This window comes from Mus caroli, unplaced genomic scaffold, assembly GCF_978045245.1.
Source record: "Mus caroli unplaced genomic scaffold, Mus_caroli_1 scaffold_4, whole genome shotgun sequence".
Lineage (NCBI taxonomy): Eukaryota > Metazoa > Chordata > Mammalia > Rodentia > Muridae > Mus > Mus caroli.
In genome coordinates this window covers 151995167-152013172 of record NW_028227259.1, presented here as the reverse complement: position 1 = coordinate 152013172, position 18006 = coordinate 151995167, and the positions used below count along the sequence as shown (strand labels likewise).

The 18006-nt window shown below is 48.9% G+C and overlaps 1 protein-coding gene and 1 pseudogene across 1 annotated transcript; one reads left to right on the top strand and one right to left on the bottom strand.

Moving 5' to 3' along the window:
* Positions 1-761: 761 nt before the first annotated feature.
* On the bottom strand, positions 762-15927 carry Pomp (proteasome maturation protein). Its single transcript, XM_021162915.2, has 6 exons — positions 15849-15927; positions 13877-13974; positions 8018-8078; positions 7287-7388; positions 4165-4258; positions 762-1081 (listed from the first exon to the last, which is right to left on the bottom strand). The coding sequence occupies exons 1-6, from the start codon at positions 15849-15851 to the stop codon at positions 1014-1016; spliced, it is 426 nt and encodes a 141-aa protein (XP_021018574.1). The 5' UTR covers positions 15852-15927; the 3' UTR covers positions 762-1013.
* On the top strand, positions 8242-8847 carry LOC110294098 (large ribosomal subunit protein uL11 pseudogene; annotated as a pseudogene).
* Positions 15928-18006: the final 2079 nt, after the last annotated feature.

The following is an 18006-nucleotide window of genomic DNA, read 5'->3' as shown; positions in this document are numbered from 1 at the left end:
TCGCACAACCACCATGTCCTTTCTTCTTGCTCTATCTACCCGTCTCTACATCATTTCAACTCAATGGCTTAGTCACCTGTGCTCAGAGTCCACAAACAGTGTCTTGTCTTGAAACCCAGTCAGAGGACTTTATTACAGGATATTGCAGCAACTGCTTCAGTTTATTATCAGCTATTGCTGTTAGCCTTTGACTTTGCCTAATTAAATTAAGTATCACAGGCATTATGTCTTGAGGGAATAAACCTAGTATGACAGAGTTAGATACTACCCACAGTTTCAGACATCCAATGGAGGTCCCAGAACAGGTCTCCATGGACCAAGGGCGGGCTGCCTTGTGGTCAGTGTTCTAAAGAAACACCTGGATATCAGAACCCAGAGATGCCAGTGTGTCAGGGGGTGAGGAGACATGGTGGTTGTGTGGTCATCCTGGAACTATTCATGGGTGTATAACAGGAATATTCTCATAACTTAAAACATTTCTGTACCTTGATACATAACTTAAAACCAAGTGACCTGTACTTTCCTTCCACAGAACACTGATAAGCTAACAGGCGAGATAAAATTCGAGATAAAATCGTTCAAGCTTCATGCCCCGGCTGCTATACCTAACTTTTCACATAAAAAAGGCCAAACTCTGCAAACTTAAACTTCTCAACTTGTAAGAATACTTGGCTATAACCCTTAAGGTGCAAGCAGCATTCTACCGAGCAACACTAAGGCTCTGCGCCGGATGCTGCTACCAAACCCAACCACACACATGATTCTCAAGGAGGTTCCTGGGAACTTTTATTGCCTGTTTATAACATTTATAAGAAACACATTTTCAGAATTTGGGCTTTGCTGTAACCTCAGAACCACCTGTAGGATCTCAACTGACTCACAACTCAAAACCAAGCCTCAAACGCTTTCACATGGCCCGGCGACCTTCTCAGCACTTTACTGCTGTGAACATCAGACTGTAGCAGGAAACTATGCAGAGCGCACCCGTCCTTCCTCCCTGCGAGGGCCCCGTATTACAGCAAGCCCAGCTTATGTTCCACCATCACGTGGGGCTCACCCATCAGTTCGCTTTGTGATGGATCTGGAAAGAAACAGAAAGAAGCGCTATCAGTGGGCATTCCGACACAGAGGGAAACACAGGAGTCATCATATCAGGATCTGGGATCGTCTGAACCAACCCAGTGTGACAACAAGCAGGCTGGCTAGGGCTGGAGCTGGAACTGACTGCAAAGGGGCCAAGGGAAGTTGGGGTGGGCGGTAAAACAAGTTTGTATCTTGCTTGAAGGGACCCAACTACATACACTTCCCACAGCAGTTGAAGGGGCTCTGGGCCTCTCCTCACACAGCAATACATGCAGGCAAAACACCAATGCACATAAAAATAAATCTAGAAAGGAAGGAAGGAAGGAAGGAAGGAAGGAAGGAAGGAAGGAAGGAAGGAAGGAAGGAAGGAGACCCTCTTCCAAGGTTCTGATGCTTCCCATGGCGCCTCACCTGACCGAGGACATTCTAAGTTGTAAAAACATTTTATCATTCCCATTTTCTGTTCCATCACATACACACACAGAGAAATCAGAATTCCGAAGCACAAACACCTTAAAACCCAGCACCTGGAGTTTAGACTGGAAACACTGCTCTGGACTGTGGTAACACGAAAGCCGCCATCAAGTCCTGGCAATGGAAGAGAGCTTCCAGGCCAAGTCTCACCCTTGCAACACTGACCGAGCTGAACGTGCCAAACCCGTACAGTGTGCACAAAATGAAGACCAAGGAAACAGGCGAGCAGAGCAGGCTTGGGAAAGCAAAGAGCCAGCTTGGGTGATGTGCTGTTGTGACCACAGAGAACGCTCACTCGTTAACGTTCTTTCCATTCCAGCTCTTAAAGATCCAACTTTCGAAAAGTGTGTCATCACCCTTACCAAATCAGGAAGCACACAGCAAGGCGGCAAGTTAGGAGATGTGCAGTGAGCTCCCAGGACACAGGACAAGCCCTGCCTCAACCTGCAACTCACTCTCTCACTCCCTTACGGTAAGGAGGCGGGAGACCCTGAAATGTCCAGTGTAACTTTACTAGTGCACTTACTCAATTACCGTAAGTATGGAGGTGGGAGAGCCCTGAAAAGTGCAGTGTGATTTAGCTGGTGCTCTCGTAAAATGTGCAGAGAAAGCCGAGTTAGCCAACGCTGCCTGAGACCACACTGCTATCTGGGCAGCGGGTAGAGGAGCAATGAGTGTGCAGGTCACTCAGTGAGGAACAAGGAAGACGGGCGACAAGGAAGGTCTCCGCAGTGAATTAATGCAGCACAGAGGGAGAGACCCACTCTGGGTAGCCATGGTAGTCCTCAGCTACACCATCTATGCACACACAGCTCCCAGCCAAGGGACGCTACTCATGTGCACTGTAGCAGTCTCACGGCAGTGGACATCAGCCCTCTCAACAGGGGAACTCTGCAGCTAATTTCTATCCCAGAGAGATGCACAACAGAGAGAGCTCATTTCATGATTGTCTGAGACACGAAACTAGGTCACATATGCTCAGCCTAAGCTGACTCAATGGTGCACTCCGAGTGAGCATCCAGTGCCTGTCTGTGGGCTGCAGGTTCTGCTCTGTCTGGCCTGTCTGGCTCTCAACCTCACCGTACTCCACGCCGTTTCTTACTGGCCCCCACCACTCTAGGACCCAAGTCCTCACACACTGTGTGAGTCTTGAAACAAGCACCACTGAGCCACGTTACTGCACACCCGAGTCTTACACCAACAGTGCAGACGGACAATGGCCTCTGTGCTCAACACACACACACACACACACACACACACACACACACACACACGGAATGAAAGCCTGCTTGCCGTGCCCGACTGTGATGGTTACACCTGCAGCAGTCCCCGAAGGCAGAGATGGCCACAATAAGCAGCTTTAATGCCTGATTTAGGGCTGAGGAGCCCTGGATACAGAGTCCTTTCCAGAACAAAAATTGGACAAATACACAAGTGTCACCTGGCCTCTGCACACCACAGGAAGTGCGGTTCAGGGACCAGGGACCACAGAATGCAGGCATTGTCTATCTGCCATAAGGAGTCTCCCATCTCTTCCACCATCCACAAACCTGCAGCATGCTACCTTGTCGGGCAACCCCTCTCAAAAAAGCCTTAGCCATCAGACCCGAGTCTATGGTTTCTCTGGCTGCAGACAGTCTTCCTCGGACTTGAACTGAGCTTATCTATCATATCACGAGAGCACTTGACCCTCCCAACCCAACAAGACTTATTCCTCGCCCGCCCGTTTAAAGTCCACCTCCTCTACCTGAGGATAAATCTAAGGTTCACTGTTTGTATTCACAGCCTTGCCCAGTGCCTTAATATGAGACCGAATTGATGCTCACAATCTTCTTCTCTCTTTTTTTAAACACATAAGTTCTGAAGACTTTGATATGCGTCAACTGTATATTTAATAGTCTGAGCGAGCTCAGTAATCCCAGGTTTCCCCGCATTTATGAAGTCCCCTCAGGGGACAGTGGCTCACTCTACTTTTGCTGTGTCCACCCCCAAGCACCAGCAACCTAAAACACAATGGAGTTGTGCTGGGTTTTTCCAGTTCCCCTGCATGGCTGGGGTGGACCTGCTAGAGGCTATGCACAGGGTGGGGCTGGACCTGTCTGTCTTCCCTGGGCCCAGAAGCACAGGACGCTGTGTGCACGGCTCTTACTCAGAAGTCATCCATCTGTCTCGGCCACAACACCATTCCCTCGGGATCTGGTGGTGAACAGCAGCTTCGACCTTCCTCCTCACTGACTGCCTCAGCACACAGATCACTGGACGGGGTGTTTCAAGTTTCAAAGGAAGACCTTATCTAACTCCTTTAAAAACCAGTCCCACAAACGCTGTGGACCTTGAAGCACACATGACCATGGATCTCCAGATGTACAGAGCAGACATCAGTCTCAATAAGCACAACACAGAATGAATGAATGACTGTTAAACTGACTGAAATGGCAGATCTCAGAACAACGTGCCAGCTTGACTTACAAAGTAATTACCATTAAATCTATGTGTGGGCTGTGAGTGACTACGAGTGACTCCTGTGATGTCCCTGGGACAGACGCAGCGGGCTGATGTCACCTTGTGTAGTAAGTATAGTGTCCCACAGTGCTGAGTGCCACTCACCATTAAGAATGTCCTCAAAACCAATGGTCTCATCGCTGCCCCTCAAAATATCCAGTGAGAGGTTTGAGCTCGGGAGAAACGGGAGGCGGTGAACCTGGGGAGAAGGGAAGAGAGAGCTGCAGACGGCTCAGGGAGGCCAACCATGCACTTCGCTCTTCACTGGAAGAATGTATACAACTAAGTAAAACTGTCATTCAGCCAGTGGGAAATAAGAACTCACGCCTTAGGGACAGACCGGGTTTTAAAGTGCACGGACGATGGCGCTGGCACCATAACTTTACCCAGCACATCTGCCAGTGCTTACTACCACCAGGCCCACCTGCGCTCGGGGGCTGCTTCTGTTTGGGAAAACGATAGCACGATGAAAAGCCCACCCCGAGCCCACCTTGCTCCAGCTCAGGGAGACCAAGTTCCAACAGGACCTGGCGAGTGAAGAGTCACTCTCCTCAGCCAAGGACATTGTTGCTGCTCTGCAATGCTTAGCACAGAGGTGAAAAAGGCAACCCTTCCAAACGCAGTGCTAACCGGAAATGCAGACCAAACTCACTCAGGAGGCCTTTAAAGTCACCGTGTCACTGCAGCCAATGTCATGCAATAGACAGGTGTGGACTGGAAACCAAGTGAAACACGGGAAAGGGGCACAGGCTGTGCAGACAGAAACATCTGGAAAGATTCACCGTCTGACAATCACAGAGCCCATCACGTGGCTCTGTACAAGTTACCGACCTGAAAGCCCGTGCACAGACAGGGTGGCCACTGCCACTCAAGCTGCAGATGACTTTATAATTTACCAAGAGTACTAGGTGGTCAGCAGCAAGTGACACCATGACGGAAACTAATCCTGTGGTCAGTGTCTGCAGACGCAGTTACGGGAGACCTCCCCCACTACTCAGTGAGGGGACCCATTCTCAGTTACCAACAGCCTACGTTATTTAGTCTTTACAATGTGAAAAAAACTTCTCCAGCTGTCATTCAAAACCGAAAAAGGAAGCATGGAGAAGAGAGAAGGAGGAAGGAACAGAAATAGAAACGGGAACCTCTAAATGGAGAAGAGAGCAAAGGGCCCGGGAGAGCATCCGAGGTGGAGAGCATCAGAGACGGGGCTCAAAAAACCCAAGGATGGGGATCAGGAAAACAAGGACTATACAGGAGCAAAGATTTTCAACAAAATGATATTTAAAAACTCAGACCTTCAATTTTATTAGCAATATGCAGCTCAAACCAAGGCAAAGGCAGAGATGAGGGAGGCTGCGCTCTGTGTCAAACACCATTTCGCGGGAACCTTCAGAATAACCTGTGCTGCCCTGACTGGTCTTCCATTTCACACTGGCAAGGACTTGGGGGATGACTCACAGTTACCAGTGAGCTCTGGCTGTTCTTCCAGGAAAACCAGGCTAGATTCCCAGCACCTATACAGAGGCTAAGGACAGCCTATGAGTCAGGTCCTACCCCCACCCCCTCACACACACACACACACACAATAAGACTAAATAAACCGTAAGCAACAATACATGTGCGTCAGATTGCTACTCTCGAGTTTTCAGATTAGTTTGAGACTGGAATTTAGATTAAAACACTCAGGACTCAGCCCTTCTCATTTGAAGCCATGTTAGAGCTGTAGTCTTTTTTTGTTTTTTGTTTGTTGGTTGGTTGGTTTTTCGAGACAGGGTTTCTCTGTATAGCCCTGGCTGTCCTGGAACTCACTCTGTAGACCAGGCTGGCCTCAAACTCAGAAATCTGCCTGCCCCTGACTCCCGATTAAAGGCGTGTGCCACCACGCCCGGCTAGAGCTGTATCCTTGCAAAGTCCTAAAAGTAGCTTCCAGAATCTCACACCTATAAAATCAATGGCACTCATAGCACTGGCTGCAAGACTCAAGTCTCGCTAGGCCAGAGAAAGGATCCTGAGTAGCAGGAAACAAATGCATGAAGTCTAAAGCAGGAGGCAGATGCTGATCCACCAGGCAGCTGGGCTTTATCTAGAGGGCAAAGTGAGAAGCAGGACACAGTGAGGGGTTTACAGTCACTCTGGGGGAAAGGGGACTGGGTGGCATGGAGACCTGGTAAGGACCAGATCTCTAGGGTGAGGGTGACAAGGCAAATGCTCCAATGTCCTTAGACAGAAGCCTATTCACCCACAAGGTGAAGAATAATGAGTTATTCTACACAGCCCGTGTGAAATCCAAGATGCCTGTGGGCCTTCCAACCAGAAAAACAGGTCAGGCGAGTTAGAGGAAGTCAAGTGCACAGAGTTAACTGCTAGGTACAGGCAGGAAACAGGAGAGAGAACAAAGCTGGCCCCCAACACCACCAGCATCTCAGGTGACAGACAGAAGGAACCACAGAGCTACAAATGGGTTTCAGAGAGGAAGGGGACACCAATTTGAGGTCTATAAAAATACAGGGAAAACAGAGAAGCTGGGGTGAGAAAATGTCTGCCCTGCTCAGGAGCAAACCCCGCACAGGCTGGAGCCAGAAGACACTGGCTCAGAGAAGGAAGCAAAGTAACAGACATAGGGAACAATGGCTCCCAGCAGCTCAACCTGTACCAGCAGACAAGTGAGGAAAGATGTGGGGCGAGGCAGATCCCTGGGAGTTCAAGGCCAGCATGTTCTACAAAGCAAGTTCTAGGCAGCCGTGGTGAGACAGCCTATCTCAAGACTAATTAGTTATTACAATTTTAAGATGGGATTTGAATGTCTGTGACTGCTTCTGATGAGCTAAAGCAAGGAGAGAAGAAAAAAGGTGTCGGTTGCAGCAGGCAGGGCTGCTGGCAGGGAGCTGTTCCCTGAAGCAGTGTGACGCAATGGGGCCCAAAACCCAGGCAGGGGACAGTTCTCCCAGGCAGAAGGACATCTGCACACAGCTATCCCTTAGCAACAGGCACACCCAGCTGTGTATGCAAGGCTGCCTGCAGAGGGCAGAGAATCATGAAGACAGAAAACTATGCTGTTCTCAGACACTGCGTCTATGACGTGAAGCCGTTCTCCACCTAACAACTTTTCCTCTGTGAAGCAGTAACAAGGGTCATGTGTTACAGAGGGAGGCAGGATAGGGAGCATGGAGGGTTAGGTCTGACAGCCACCATGAGAACATCGGCACGAGGGACAGAGACAGACTCACCTGCTGCACTGCCTTGAATTCCATCTGTAACTTCAGGGGAGCAAACAGACCCTGGATGTTCCTCAGCGTGGAAAAGTTCATCTTGTCCTGGTTGAGCTGGAACTACAGAAGACAGAGTGACTCTAACCTAAAAGCTCATTAGTTACAAAGGGAGCAATGCTGTTCTGAACACGCGACACCAACAATCCTGAGGCCAAGAGTTAACATTTCTTGATTTTATAACATTTATGTCTCTGCATCTGTGTGTATGTGTGTGTGTGGCATGTGTACGTGTGGTTTTCATGTGTGTTCACGTATATGTTTCCTGCAGACACCGGGCAGAGTCAACGCCAGGTTTCTCCTCAACAGTCCCGTGTTATTTTGTGAGACAGGGTCTCTCACTGAATCCAGAACCCAGAGATTCAGCTAGGCCAGCCAGTGATCACCAGGGATCTGCCCATCTTCCTTCCTGTATGCAGTAATGGCACCCCAAGTGTCTTCAAATGTGGCTGTCTGATCTCAAAGGGCCCATGCCTACTTCTATTTTTCTAGCACGGGATAAAAAGACATAGGGCTGGAGAGATGGCTCTGTGCTTAAGAACTCTGAAGGTCCTGAGTTCAAGTCCCAGAACCCACATGGCAGCTCACAACATCATGATGCCCTCTACTGGTATGCAGAAGTAAATGCTAACAAAATACCAATATACCTAAGACAGCTTGTTTTAAAAAAGAAAGACACATAACACACTCACGTTTTTTTCTGATAACTCGAGAGGGTGACTGGGCAAAAGTTCATTTTTCACACAAGAAAACCTAGAAGGGAAAAAAAACCCATAAATATTTAATAGGCTACTATGCATATTGCTCTATCATAGCTCGAAGCTGCACACATGAACATCCATCTTTTTAGTTTTCTGCTTAGAGGGGGCTACAGTGCAATTTTCTTTGGTCACCCCAAATCCGGGTTCATCTGACACCAGGTGCTTCCACCATGCTGCCCAAGTTTGGCCCCAACAAGATCAAAGTCGTACTTGAGGTACACCAGAGGCGAAGTTGGTGACACAACTGCCTCGGCCCGCCAAGATCAGTCCTCTGGGTCCATATCCAAAAAAAGTTGGTGATGACATTGCCAAGGCTACTGGTGACTGGAAAAGTCTCAGGGTTGCAGAGAACCTGACGTGGTGCCCTGTGCCTCTGCCCTCACCATCAAAGCCCTGAAGGAGCCACCAACTAACAGAAGGAAGCAGAAGACATTAAACTCAGTGGAAATAACACTTTTGATGAGACTGCTAACACTGCCCACCAGACACAACACGGGTCTTTAACCAGAGCACTCTCTGGTACTGCACAGTCTGTGGGCTGGAAGGTGGATGGCCACCGCCCTTATGACAGCATACATAACATAAACAGTGCAACAGTAGAATGCCAGCTGATTAAAAAGCAACAAGGAAATATTTCAATAAAAGACAGCACATGTAACTGTGGAGTATCTGGGGTGTGGGGTGGAGCTCGCTGGGTGAACGTGTTTTCAGCAAGCATGAGGCCTGGGACACGATCTCCACTGACACACCCAAGATTATAACTATAGTCCGGTGGTGGGGGCTATAATGCCAGCCCCTGAGAGGCAAAGGCTGGCGGGTCTCTGAGTTCAAGGTCAGCCTGGTCCACAAAGCAAGTTCCACAATAGCTAGAGCTACACAGAAAGAAACCTTGTCTTGAAAAAAAAAACCACCACTCCACCACCCCACAAAACCCTAAGTGTGCAATAGGTTTTCTGGGGGAGAGAACGCTGATGTCATCTTGATGGTGCCCCTCAGTATAGGGACAGAACGTTTGTGGAAATACATACAACTATGAATGAAAGGCAGCCAGACTCCTCACGCATCTGTTACAGACACTGCTGCTACACAATGACATGGAGGCTGTGAGGGATTGGATATGCTTGGCCCAGGGAGTGGCCCAAGAGGTGAATTTCAAAACATGGTATTTTGGTGATGAACGTGGCTACATTTTTGCCCTTGTCTGAAGAGTCTGCCTGAGGTTAAGGTGAAGAGACTCAGATTAATTGCACTGACAAAGGAAGTCTCAGAAACACCTATCATAGACTCTGTTCTCTGGCTAAGTCTCATGAAGAACACTTTAAGGAAGTGTAGCAAGCTGAGAAAGGAAAAATATAAAATCTATTGTTTGAATACTAAAGGGGCACCAGGAAGTGAAATGGAGCTGAATCCTGTGCGCAAGGAGATTAAATTGAATTTGGGAGTAGTGAGTGATCTTGGGGCAAGATTCCTTGCAGCTAAATTTAGGTCCAGGCGTGGTAGTACAAGCCTTTAATCCCAGGAGGCAATGAATATCAGGTCTCTGAGTTCAAGGCCAGCCTAGAACAGAGCAAGTTCTAGGTGAAGAAAATCTTAAATCCAGGCTTGGCGGACCACATCTTTAATCCCAATGCTTAGGAGACAGGCCAGCAGATTTCTGTGTTCAAGGTCAATCTACAGAGCAAGTACCAGGACAGCTAAGCTTAGGCAGAGGAGTCGGAAAACAGAAAGCTGGTGATAGAGTAAGTGGGGGCTATGTTTCAGCCTCAGGAAGCATCAGAACATGTCAGCTTCAGCCATGTGGCTCTGGCTTTAGAGTGAAAAATATAAGGGGCTACCTGGACAACTGATTCTGCTTAGCTGGAGCTAAGAAATTAGTGGTGATTATGAAGAGACCAGCATCACTGAGGTGAAATCTTCTGGGAAGTGTTTTCTGAGAGCACAGAGAAGTTGTGTTCCAGAGATAGCCAAGGTTGTACCTTGTGCTGCAGCTGTACTTGGTAATGTGTAAGAGTTACCCAGGTGATACTGGTTTTGAAGGCATGAGAGGTCATGAAGAACAGCTGAGGCTCAGCACTGTGAGAGGTCATGGAAGGCCATTGGTGAAGGTGCAGCCTCAATTACAGTTAATGGCCCAGGACTGAAGGGGTCATGCAAAGGAGTTGAGGCTTGGCACTATGAAGAGAGCCTGCCTATGAGAGGCTATTGGTGAAGCCTAGGTACAGAGGAAGACCCTAGTGTACTGGAGATGGATAATCACTAAGAACGGCAGCCGTAGTGGAGTGGATGAAAACCGAGCTTAGAGTGCTAGGGAGAACAGAGCTGGAGAAGTGACACCAGAAGATACAGATCTTCTGGAGGTGCCCAGACATTGAAACAAGAGCTGTGACACTGAAGTTACCTTGGAGACCCCTAGATGTTCGAGATGCCATAGCTATCTGCTGAGGAAAGCTGCTAACAGGGAGTGAAGCCAGCCCAGGAGAAAGAAGTTTGTTGCAGTCAAAAACGATGAAAAAGGAGTTGGAGATCTGTAAGATCACCTTGAAATCAGACATGGAGATGCAGAGTTTGGAGTTTGCCCCGCTGGTTTCCTGTCTTGCCTTGGGGATTACAGTTAAGTGATTGGATGAATCTCAGATGAAACTTTGAACTTTTAACATTGTTAAGGCTGCTATAGACTATGGGGACTCTGGAAGTTGGACTAAATGTATTTTGCATTATGTTATGTTTAGGTATGGCCCCCACAGATTCATGTGTTTGAACAAGCCTTTGAGGGCCAGGGAGCGGAATGTGATGGTTTGTATATGCATGGCCCAGGGAGTGGCACTATTAGGAGGTGTGGCCTTGCTGGAGTAGGTGTGTCACTGTGGACATGGCCTTACTCCTAGCTTCCTGGAAGTCAGTATTCTGCTAGCAGCCTTCAGATGAAGATGTAGAACTCTCAGCTCCTCCTGCACCATGCCTGCCTGGATGCTGCCATGTTCCCGCCTTGATGATAATGGACTGAACCTCTGAACCTGTAAGCCAGTCCCAATTAAATGTTGTTCTTCTCTGAGTTGCCTTGGTCATGGAGTCTGTTCACAGCAGTGAAACCCTAAGACAGAGGCTTTGCAAACGTGGATGCTAGCTCAGTCCTCCATCTATAATAAAGCCCTGAGAGCAATGCCACTGAAAAGCTGTGCCATATTTTTACCATTTAATTGTTTCCACTGAGTTCCATTGTTTATTTTGATGTCTTTCATGGGTTCTCATGTAAATTAATTTTTTAAAATTTATTATGTGCATGGATGTTTTGCCTATATGTCTGTCTTTGTACCACCTGTGTGTCTGATGCCCTTGGAAACAGAGGAGGGCACCAGATTCCCAAGACTGCAGTTACAGACAGTTGTCAGCTGCTATGTGGGTGCTGGGAAATAAATCCCAGTTCTCTAGAAAAGCAGCCAATGCTCTTAACCACTGAGTCATCCCTCTGTCTCCTAAATCTTCTAATAAAAATGTTTAAGTTGTTTTACAAGAACTCACTAAGCATGTGTCTATTATTACTGCCACTTTGATGGGATGCTGCTCCTAAGACAGACTAGCTAAGACTCTTCCTTCAGTACTGTACCTTTATAAGACATGTCAAACCACATGCTTAGGAGACCCACAGTTAGGACCCATCCACAGTCACTGTCCTGCTAAGTACTGTGTAAAGCAGGGTCTGAGGGCCACAAAGCCTACAAGCCCTGCCACAATCATCCACTGAGTACTGTGAAGAGATGGCCATCAGAGAGGGAGAACATGAAAACGGCCTTCCTGTGCAGTCTTCTGGTGGGGCTCAGCAGGACTAGCTGGTGGCTAGCCTATTAATTTTCTTTAAAAACTGTCTGTACGTGTTTGCCCTGGTTCCCACAGAGGCCAGAAGAGGGCATCTGATTCCCTGGAAATGGAGTTACAGGTGGTTATGAGCCTCCATGGGGCTGCTGGGAACTGAACCAGGGTCCTCAGGAAGAACAAATACTATAACTGCTGAGCCATCTCTCCAGCCCTCAGCCTATTAATTTTACTACAGATCAAATTATGACTCCAAGAGGCCATATCCTGTGTCTTTCCTACTAATCCAAAAGGGACTACGTATGTGCCCAGACCTCAGCACCAGGATGCCAGAATGCCACTCTACTGGAGGAAAAGTCAGCATTTTCAGTTAGGGTGGAAATACACTGGAAGTCACATCGACCTTGTATTGTATGACTGAGCAGAAAAGTGATGTGCCAGGGGCAGACGACTGGAACAGGTGTCTAAAGAAGGAAATCACAGAAGCAGGTAGGACAGGGAGCTGGAGAACAAAACAAAAGCAGCCACCACGAAGTGCCAGAGCGAGCCGGGTTCTGACTCTGTTCTCGGGTACTGACTCCCTTGCTCTGACTGGGTAAAACAAGTACTATTCGCCCTGGTCACTGACTGGAACGCTGAGCACCTGTCACAAGACGTCGTCCAGGGGACAACAGAGTTGGAACCCAAAACCAAGCAGCCACAGCACGTCACCCTTTCTCTCTCCGTCTCTGCCTCTCCCCCTCCCTTTCTGATTTTTATTGAACATAAGAGTTTTCTCAAACCTCTGCACACACAGTAATCTCATAAAAACACAAAGCCAGAAACCACAACATAGAAACAAAAGATCTCTAAGTTAGAAAAAAATGAAGTTCCACTGAGCTTATTTGGCCTGCCCTTACGTGTAGATTGTGTGTCCACATGGACGACACTGAAGAAAAGCAATTTTTAGTCTGCAAGAGGTTAGCACTTGGAGGTAGCGTCTAGGTTATGGATGGGGGCTTTTGTCCACTTCCTGCCTAAGCACTGGTACCCCATCTGGCTTGTGCAGGCTCTGTGCCTGCCACAGGCTTTGTAAGTTCATGTTTGCTTTAGTACTGCTGTGTCGGGAAGGAAGGCCTTGTTTCCTCGGTGTATACCCACCCAACCCCCTGTCTCTCCCCCCAACCCCCTGTCTCTCAGGGGTGGGGTGGGATGGGGTGAGGAAGACTTTTCAAGACAGGCTTTCCATGTAGCCCTGACTGTCCTGGAACTCACAGGACAGTTCTGCCTCCCAAGTGCTGGGATTAAAGGCACGCACCACTGCCACCCAGCCACCATCCTTTCTTAAGGAGGTGTGTGCGTGTGTGTGTGTGTGCGTGCGCGTGTGCATGTGTGTTTCATGTTTCGGGTGCTTCCCCTGCTGCCCTCCGCCTTCTGTTCTGAGGCAGGCTCTCACTAACACAGTGACCATTAACTGGCTACGGTGACCTGCCCTTAAATGGGTGTTGGGGATCCAAACTCAAGCCATGGTTGCCCAGTCCTTTGTTAACCACTGCTATATAAATGCTATATTCTCGTGTCTCCTGCAGTCAGTAGCATCGAGAGGTCAACGACTGAGTTACGAGCAGTAAGAATCCTACTAAACTAAGGGCTAGGGCTATAGATCTCAGTGGTAGAGGGCTTGTTTCCCATTATATGACACCCTAGGTTCAATCTCCAGTGCTAGCTCCCTCATCAAACGAGCCCAGAGAATCCTACCAATAGTCCCAGACACTAGGAGGACCCCCTTCCTGCAAGCCTGCATGCTGTTATTCTGCTACAAGAGTTCTCCAGCTACAAGGAACACGCATTATTCTTCCTCTCCACACCCCGAGTACACACCTCACTACAGACAAGAATCAAATACACATTTACAGCCTTCCAGAGAGAGCACCTTGGAGAGAATCCACAAGAAGTGCTTCGTGAGAACGAGCAAGGCACAGCCCCAGCTCCCCGACATACCCTTTCCGGAGAAGATCGTGACTCTCGAAAGGCCCGCTGGCTGAGAGCTCCGCGACTGGAATACTGTCCTTCAGCTCCGACCCAAGGCCTCTGGCGTTCTACAAAACAAAAGTCAACGCGCTGGTTAGAGGACAGAGGTGCTAAGAACCGTGCCCTTAAGGAACCCAGGATCTACAGAGAGAGCCTGAAGTGCTGCGGTAGCCAGTGCACGGGGTACATTGAGCACCACATCCGAGGGTAGAAAGACTCCTGCTCTAACTTCTGAATGTGGCAGCAGGGAGAGTATCGTATGAAGAAAAAGAAAAGGAATGAATAGACAAACTACGGCCAGTTTGAGATGACTGACATTACTGAAGGGGTAAAATTCAAAGGTGGACAGTCATTATGTACCAAAAAACTTGAGCTTTACCCTAATCTTGGTATGATCAGCCAGATCTGCTTCACTGGAAAGAACCCTCCCATTGGTTGTAGTGTTTTAACCTAGGGAAAAGGCTGAGGACAGAACCCCAGGGAACAGGCAGGTCAAATACAATACCAGAGGTAGAGTTACGGCATGACACCTAGACATGAGGTCATAGGATCTGACAGAATGGGGGAGGAGCTGTCTTCTATGATTAAAAATAAATGCAGCTAGGTGAAACAGTGCAAAAGGTTAAAAACAGCTCCTTTGGAACGGTCACTGTCACCCGACATCTGACAGCACAAACTGCTTAGATACAGATGACCTGGTCTCTATTACTCGTCTAGACCAAACAATTCTGAGAAAGCAGCTATTTGATAGACTTACTTCACCTGTGTATTTGACCTGGCAGCTCGCATGGGGGGGGGGGGTGTCAGCAGCCCCAACTGGGTCTTGCTTGAGCCTCACCAGTTTCCCCAATTCTGCACCAGGTTTCCCCAAAACATACCACCTCACCAACAAAATCGCTAACGGATCTCCTTCTAGGCCTCATTAACATCTGAGAAAATAGAGTTCGGGGCTCCAAGTCTATAATTCAAGGGCCTGGTACTGTTGCTGTCCCCACTCTTCACACAGGAAACCACGGGGATCAGAAAGACAACAGGTAATCTATCCTGGACAGTCACCCACTTCGTGACTGCCAGTCAAGCACAGACTTCCAGGACTGGCCCTGTCTATGAGTATAGCTGTCCCAGTGCTGACTGACAGCACTGTAGTACTGTGTTCTCCTGCGGACAGATTTACTGAAAAGCACCAAAGGAGAAGTTTCGCTACGCACAAAGGGGAAATTCTGAACTCTGGTATTGCTGTTACTATCTTCCCGGTGTCCTTTTGTAAAATATGAAAACGCCTAAAGGTTCTAGTTCAGTGTCAGATAAAAGTTAAGTCTATGAAGACCTAAAACCATTCGTATTTCAGCGTTTCTCACATTCCTTTACACTGGTTAGCGGTCTCCGCCAATCCAAGCTTTCTGGACGTGGGCACATGGCGTGCGGAGGAGTGCCATAGTGACTCAGGAATCTGCTCAAAGAGAAACAGAAAGTGGGGCAGGAGGAGAGGCCAGAAGGGGAGGAGCGGCCAGAGGGGGATGCGAGAGAGTTCAAGCACTAACTATACGAACAAAACGGGAGCAACACATGACACACAAAGAGATGTTTGTAAACCGAGGCTGAGCTGTACGAATGCAATGGGCGGTCGTGCGTCTTGGCGGGTGTAGGGGTGCAGTCACCCTGAGGGAGAGGGCACCTGGCGTGTCCCAACACGCACACAAAGCTTGGCTTTCCGAGGCGCCCAGTGCATGGAGTGCATCCGCCTCCACTGCTGGGAAGGGGCGCTGTGGCCTGGGAGGCCCGAGGGAACTGACCCGAGCGGTCCGATCGGAGTCAGGACCACCCGAGAGCGTGCAGCCCGGGTCCCGCCCACGTCAGACACCCGCCGTGACCGCGCAGCCGCGATCGTGCCCGCACCACGACACGGTACCCACCGCGACGGCGGCCCTCCGCGCTCACTCACCATTTTGGATACAGTTCTGTGAGACCCTCTGAACCTGCTCGAGTCCGCCGGCCAAACCGCCCACTTCCGTTTCCGGGGCCGAGACGCGCCCCCCCCCCCCGCCCCATCCGCCGGAAGTGCGTCCGTCCGGCCAGGAAGGAAAGAGGGCGTGGGAGGAGCAGGGAGTCGCGTTGTGTCGGGGCTCCCACGCTTGCTCTCCCCCGGGAAGCGAGGGCCAAGGGCGCAGCTCGGGTGTGCGCTGGCCTCGCGGGACGGTGTTAGATGGGCGTGTGCTGATGCACAGACTTCCCACGGGCCATCCAAGGACGCACGGTGGTGATTTACATAAAGTCCTCTGCTGAGTCAAAAGTCGGACAACAGGCCTTTACCGTTTTATAAGTCGAAGGTCCGAGGCTGGGTATGTGTAGAACCCAAGGAAAGGACCAAGCTAGCTTAGGCACCGAGCCTCAGGCAGAGGCGGGTTCCAGGGGTTGTGGGGTGTGGATGTTTCCGAACTTGAGGGGGCAATCAGAACCTGAGTCCCAAGTCAGGTCTGGCCACCGGTTCGTTCATAATAAGCAATTTAAAAGCCGGAGGCAGAAGGCGGCGATATGGTCAGTGTGGCCAGACTGGAAGACAGCAAAGACTTGGGAGGTTCCCTGGGACTAAATCCTTTTCGGTGACATGGGGGTCAGTGTCATCAGAGCTAACGTATGTCAGGCTCTTAGAATTACATATAACGTGGTTGGTTCTACATGCTGTACATGAGTCATCTCCCTAAGTATTTTCATTAAGCTTTTTTTTTTTTTTTTTTTTGGTTTTTCGATACAGGGTTTCTCTGTGTAGCCCTGACTGTCCTGGAACTCACTCTGTAGACCAGGCTGGCCTCGAACTCAGAAATCCGCCTACCTCTGCCTCCCAAGTGCTGGAATTAAAGGCGTGCGCCACCACGCCCGGCTTTTCATTAAGCTTTTTAAAATTAATTTTTTAAGGATTCCTCTAAAACGTTTTGTTTGACTGTCTGCGTGTGCATCAGGTGTGTGCCTGGTGCCCTCACACTCTTTTGCAACATTAGCGGTGTTTGCCAACACGAGAGAGTCTTAGGGACTCATAGGACTGGCGTTATAAGTAGATGATTGGGAGCCACCCTGTGTGTGCTGGGAAAGGGATACAAGGCCTCTGTAAGAGCAACAGATGCTCTTAACCGCGAGCCATCTCTCCAGCCCTGTTGCTCACATTATGAGAGTATGGCATAGCATGAAGGAGAAGACAAGGCAGCCAGCTAGCTAAAGCAGGTCTTAGCTGTGCTGACCGGAGGATGAGGCAACTGGTCACTTGGGTTCTGCAGTCAGAAGCAGAGAGAAATGAATGTCGTCCTCTTATTTTTGCCTTGTTACTCAGCCTAGGATCCCAGCCTATGGGATGGTGCCTCCCACATTCAGGGTACATCATTTTAAAACTATGTAAATGACTTCACTGATATGCCCAGACTGTGTCTCCTCTCAGAGGACCCGGGTTCCTTTCACATCACTCTCATCAGGAGGCTCAAAGCCATCTGTAACTCAGCTTAAGACGATCCAATGCCCTCTTCTGGGCTTGAACTGTACTCATGTACACAGATACATAAAACCAAAGACCATCACCATACCAACATGTCTTTGGTCTGATCCCATGAGCCCTTTCTTTGTTAAGTGCATTTAAGATATCTATTTACATATCTGTTCCTCCAGGAAAATTTCAGCATCTCACATGTAAGGAAATTCCTCTTTTTTATAATTTCATTGCCCGGTGCTAAAAGAAATGTTCAGCAAGTGTTCAGGACTGACTCTGTATCATTCGGCACGTGTAGTCGACAAACATTAAATGATTATGTATGTTATTGAAGTAGGATTTCAGTAGCTCACACTGCCCACCAGCTTACTCTGTGTCTGAACATGGGTGTGTACTTTTTTTTTTTAAAGATTTATTTATTAGTATAAGTTCACTGTAGCTGTCTTCAAACGCACCAGAAGAGGGTATCAGATCTCATTATGGGTGGTTGTGAGTCACCATGTGGTTGCTGAGATTTGAACTCAGTACCTTTGGAAGAGCAGTCGGTGCTCTTACCCACTGAACCATCTCACCAGCCCCGAGTGTGTACTCTTAATCCTCCTGTCTCTGTCTCCTGAATCTACCATTA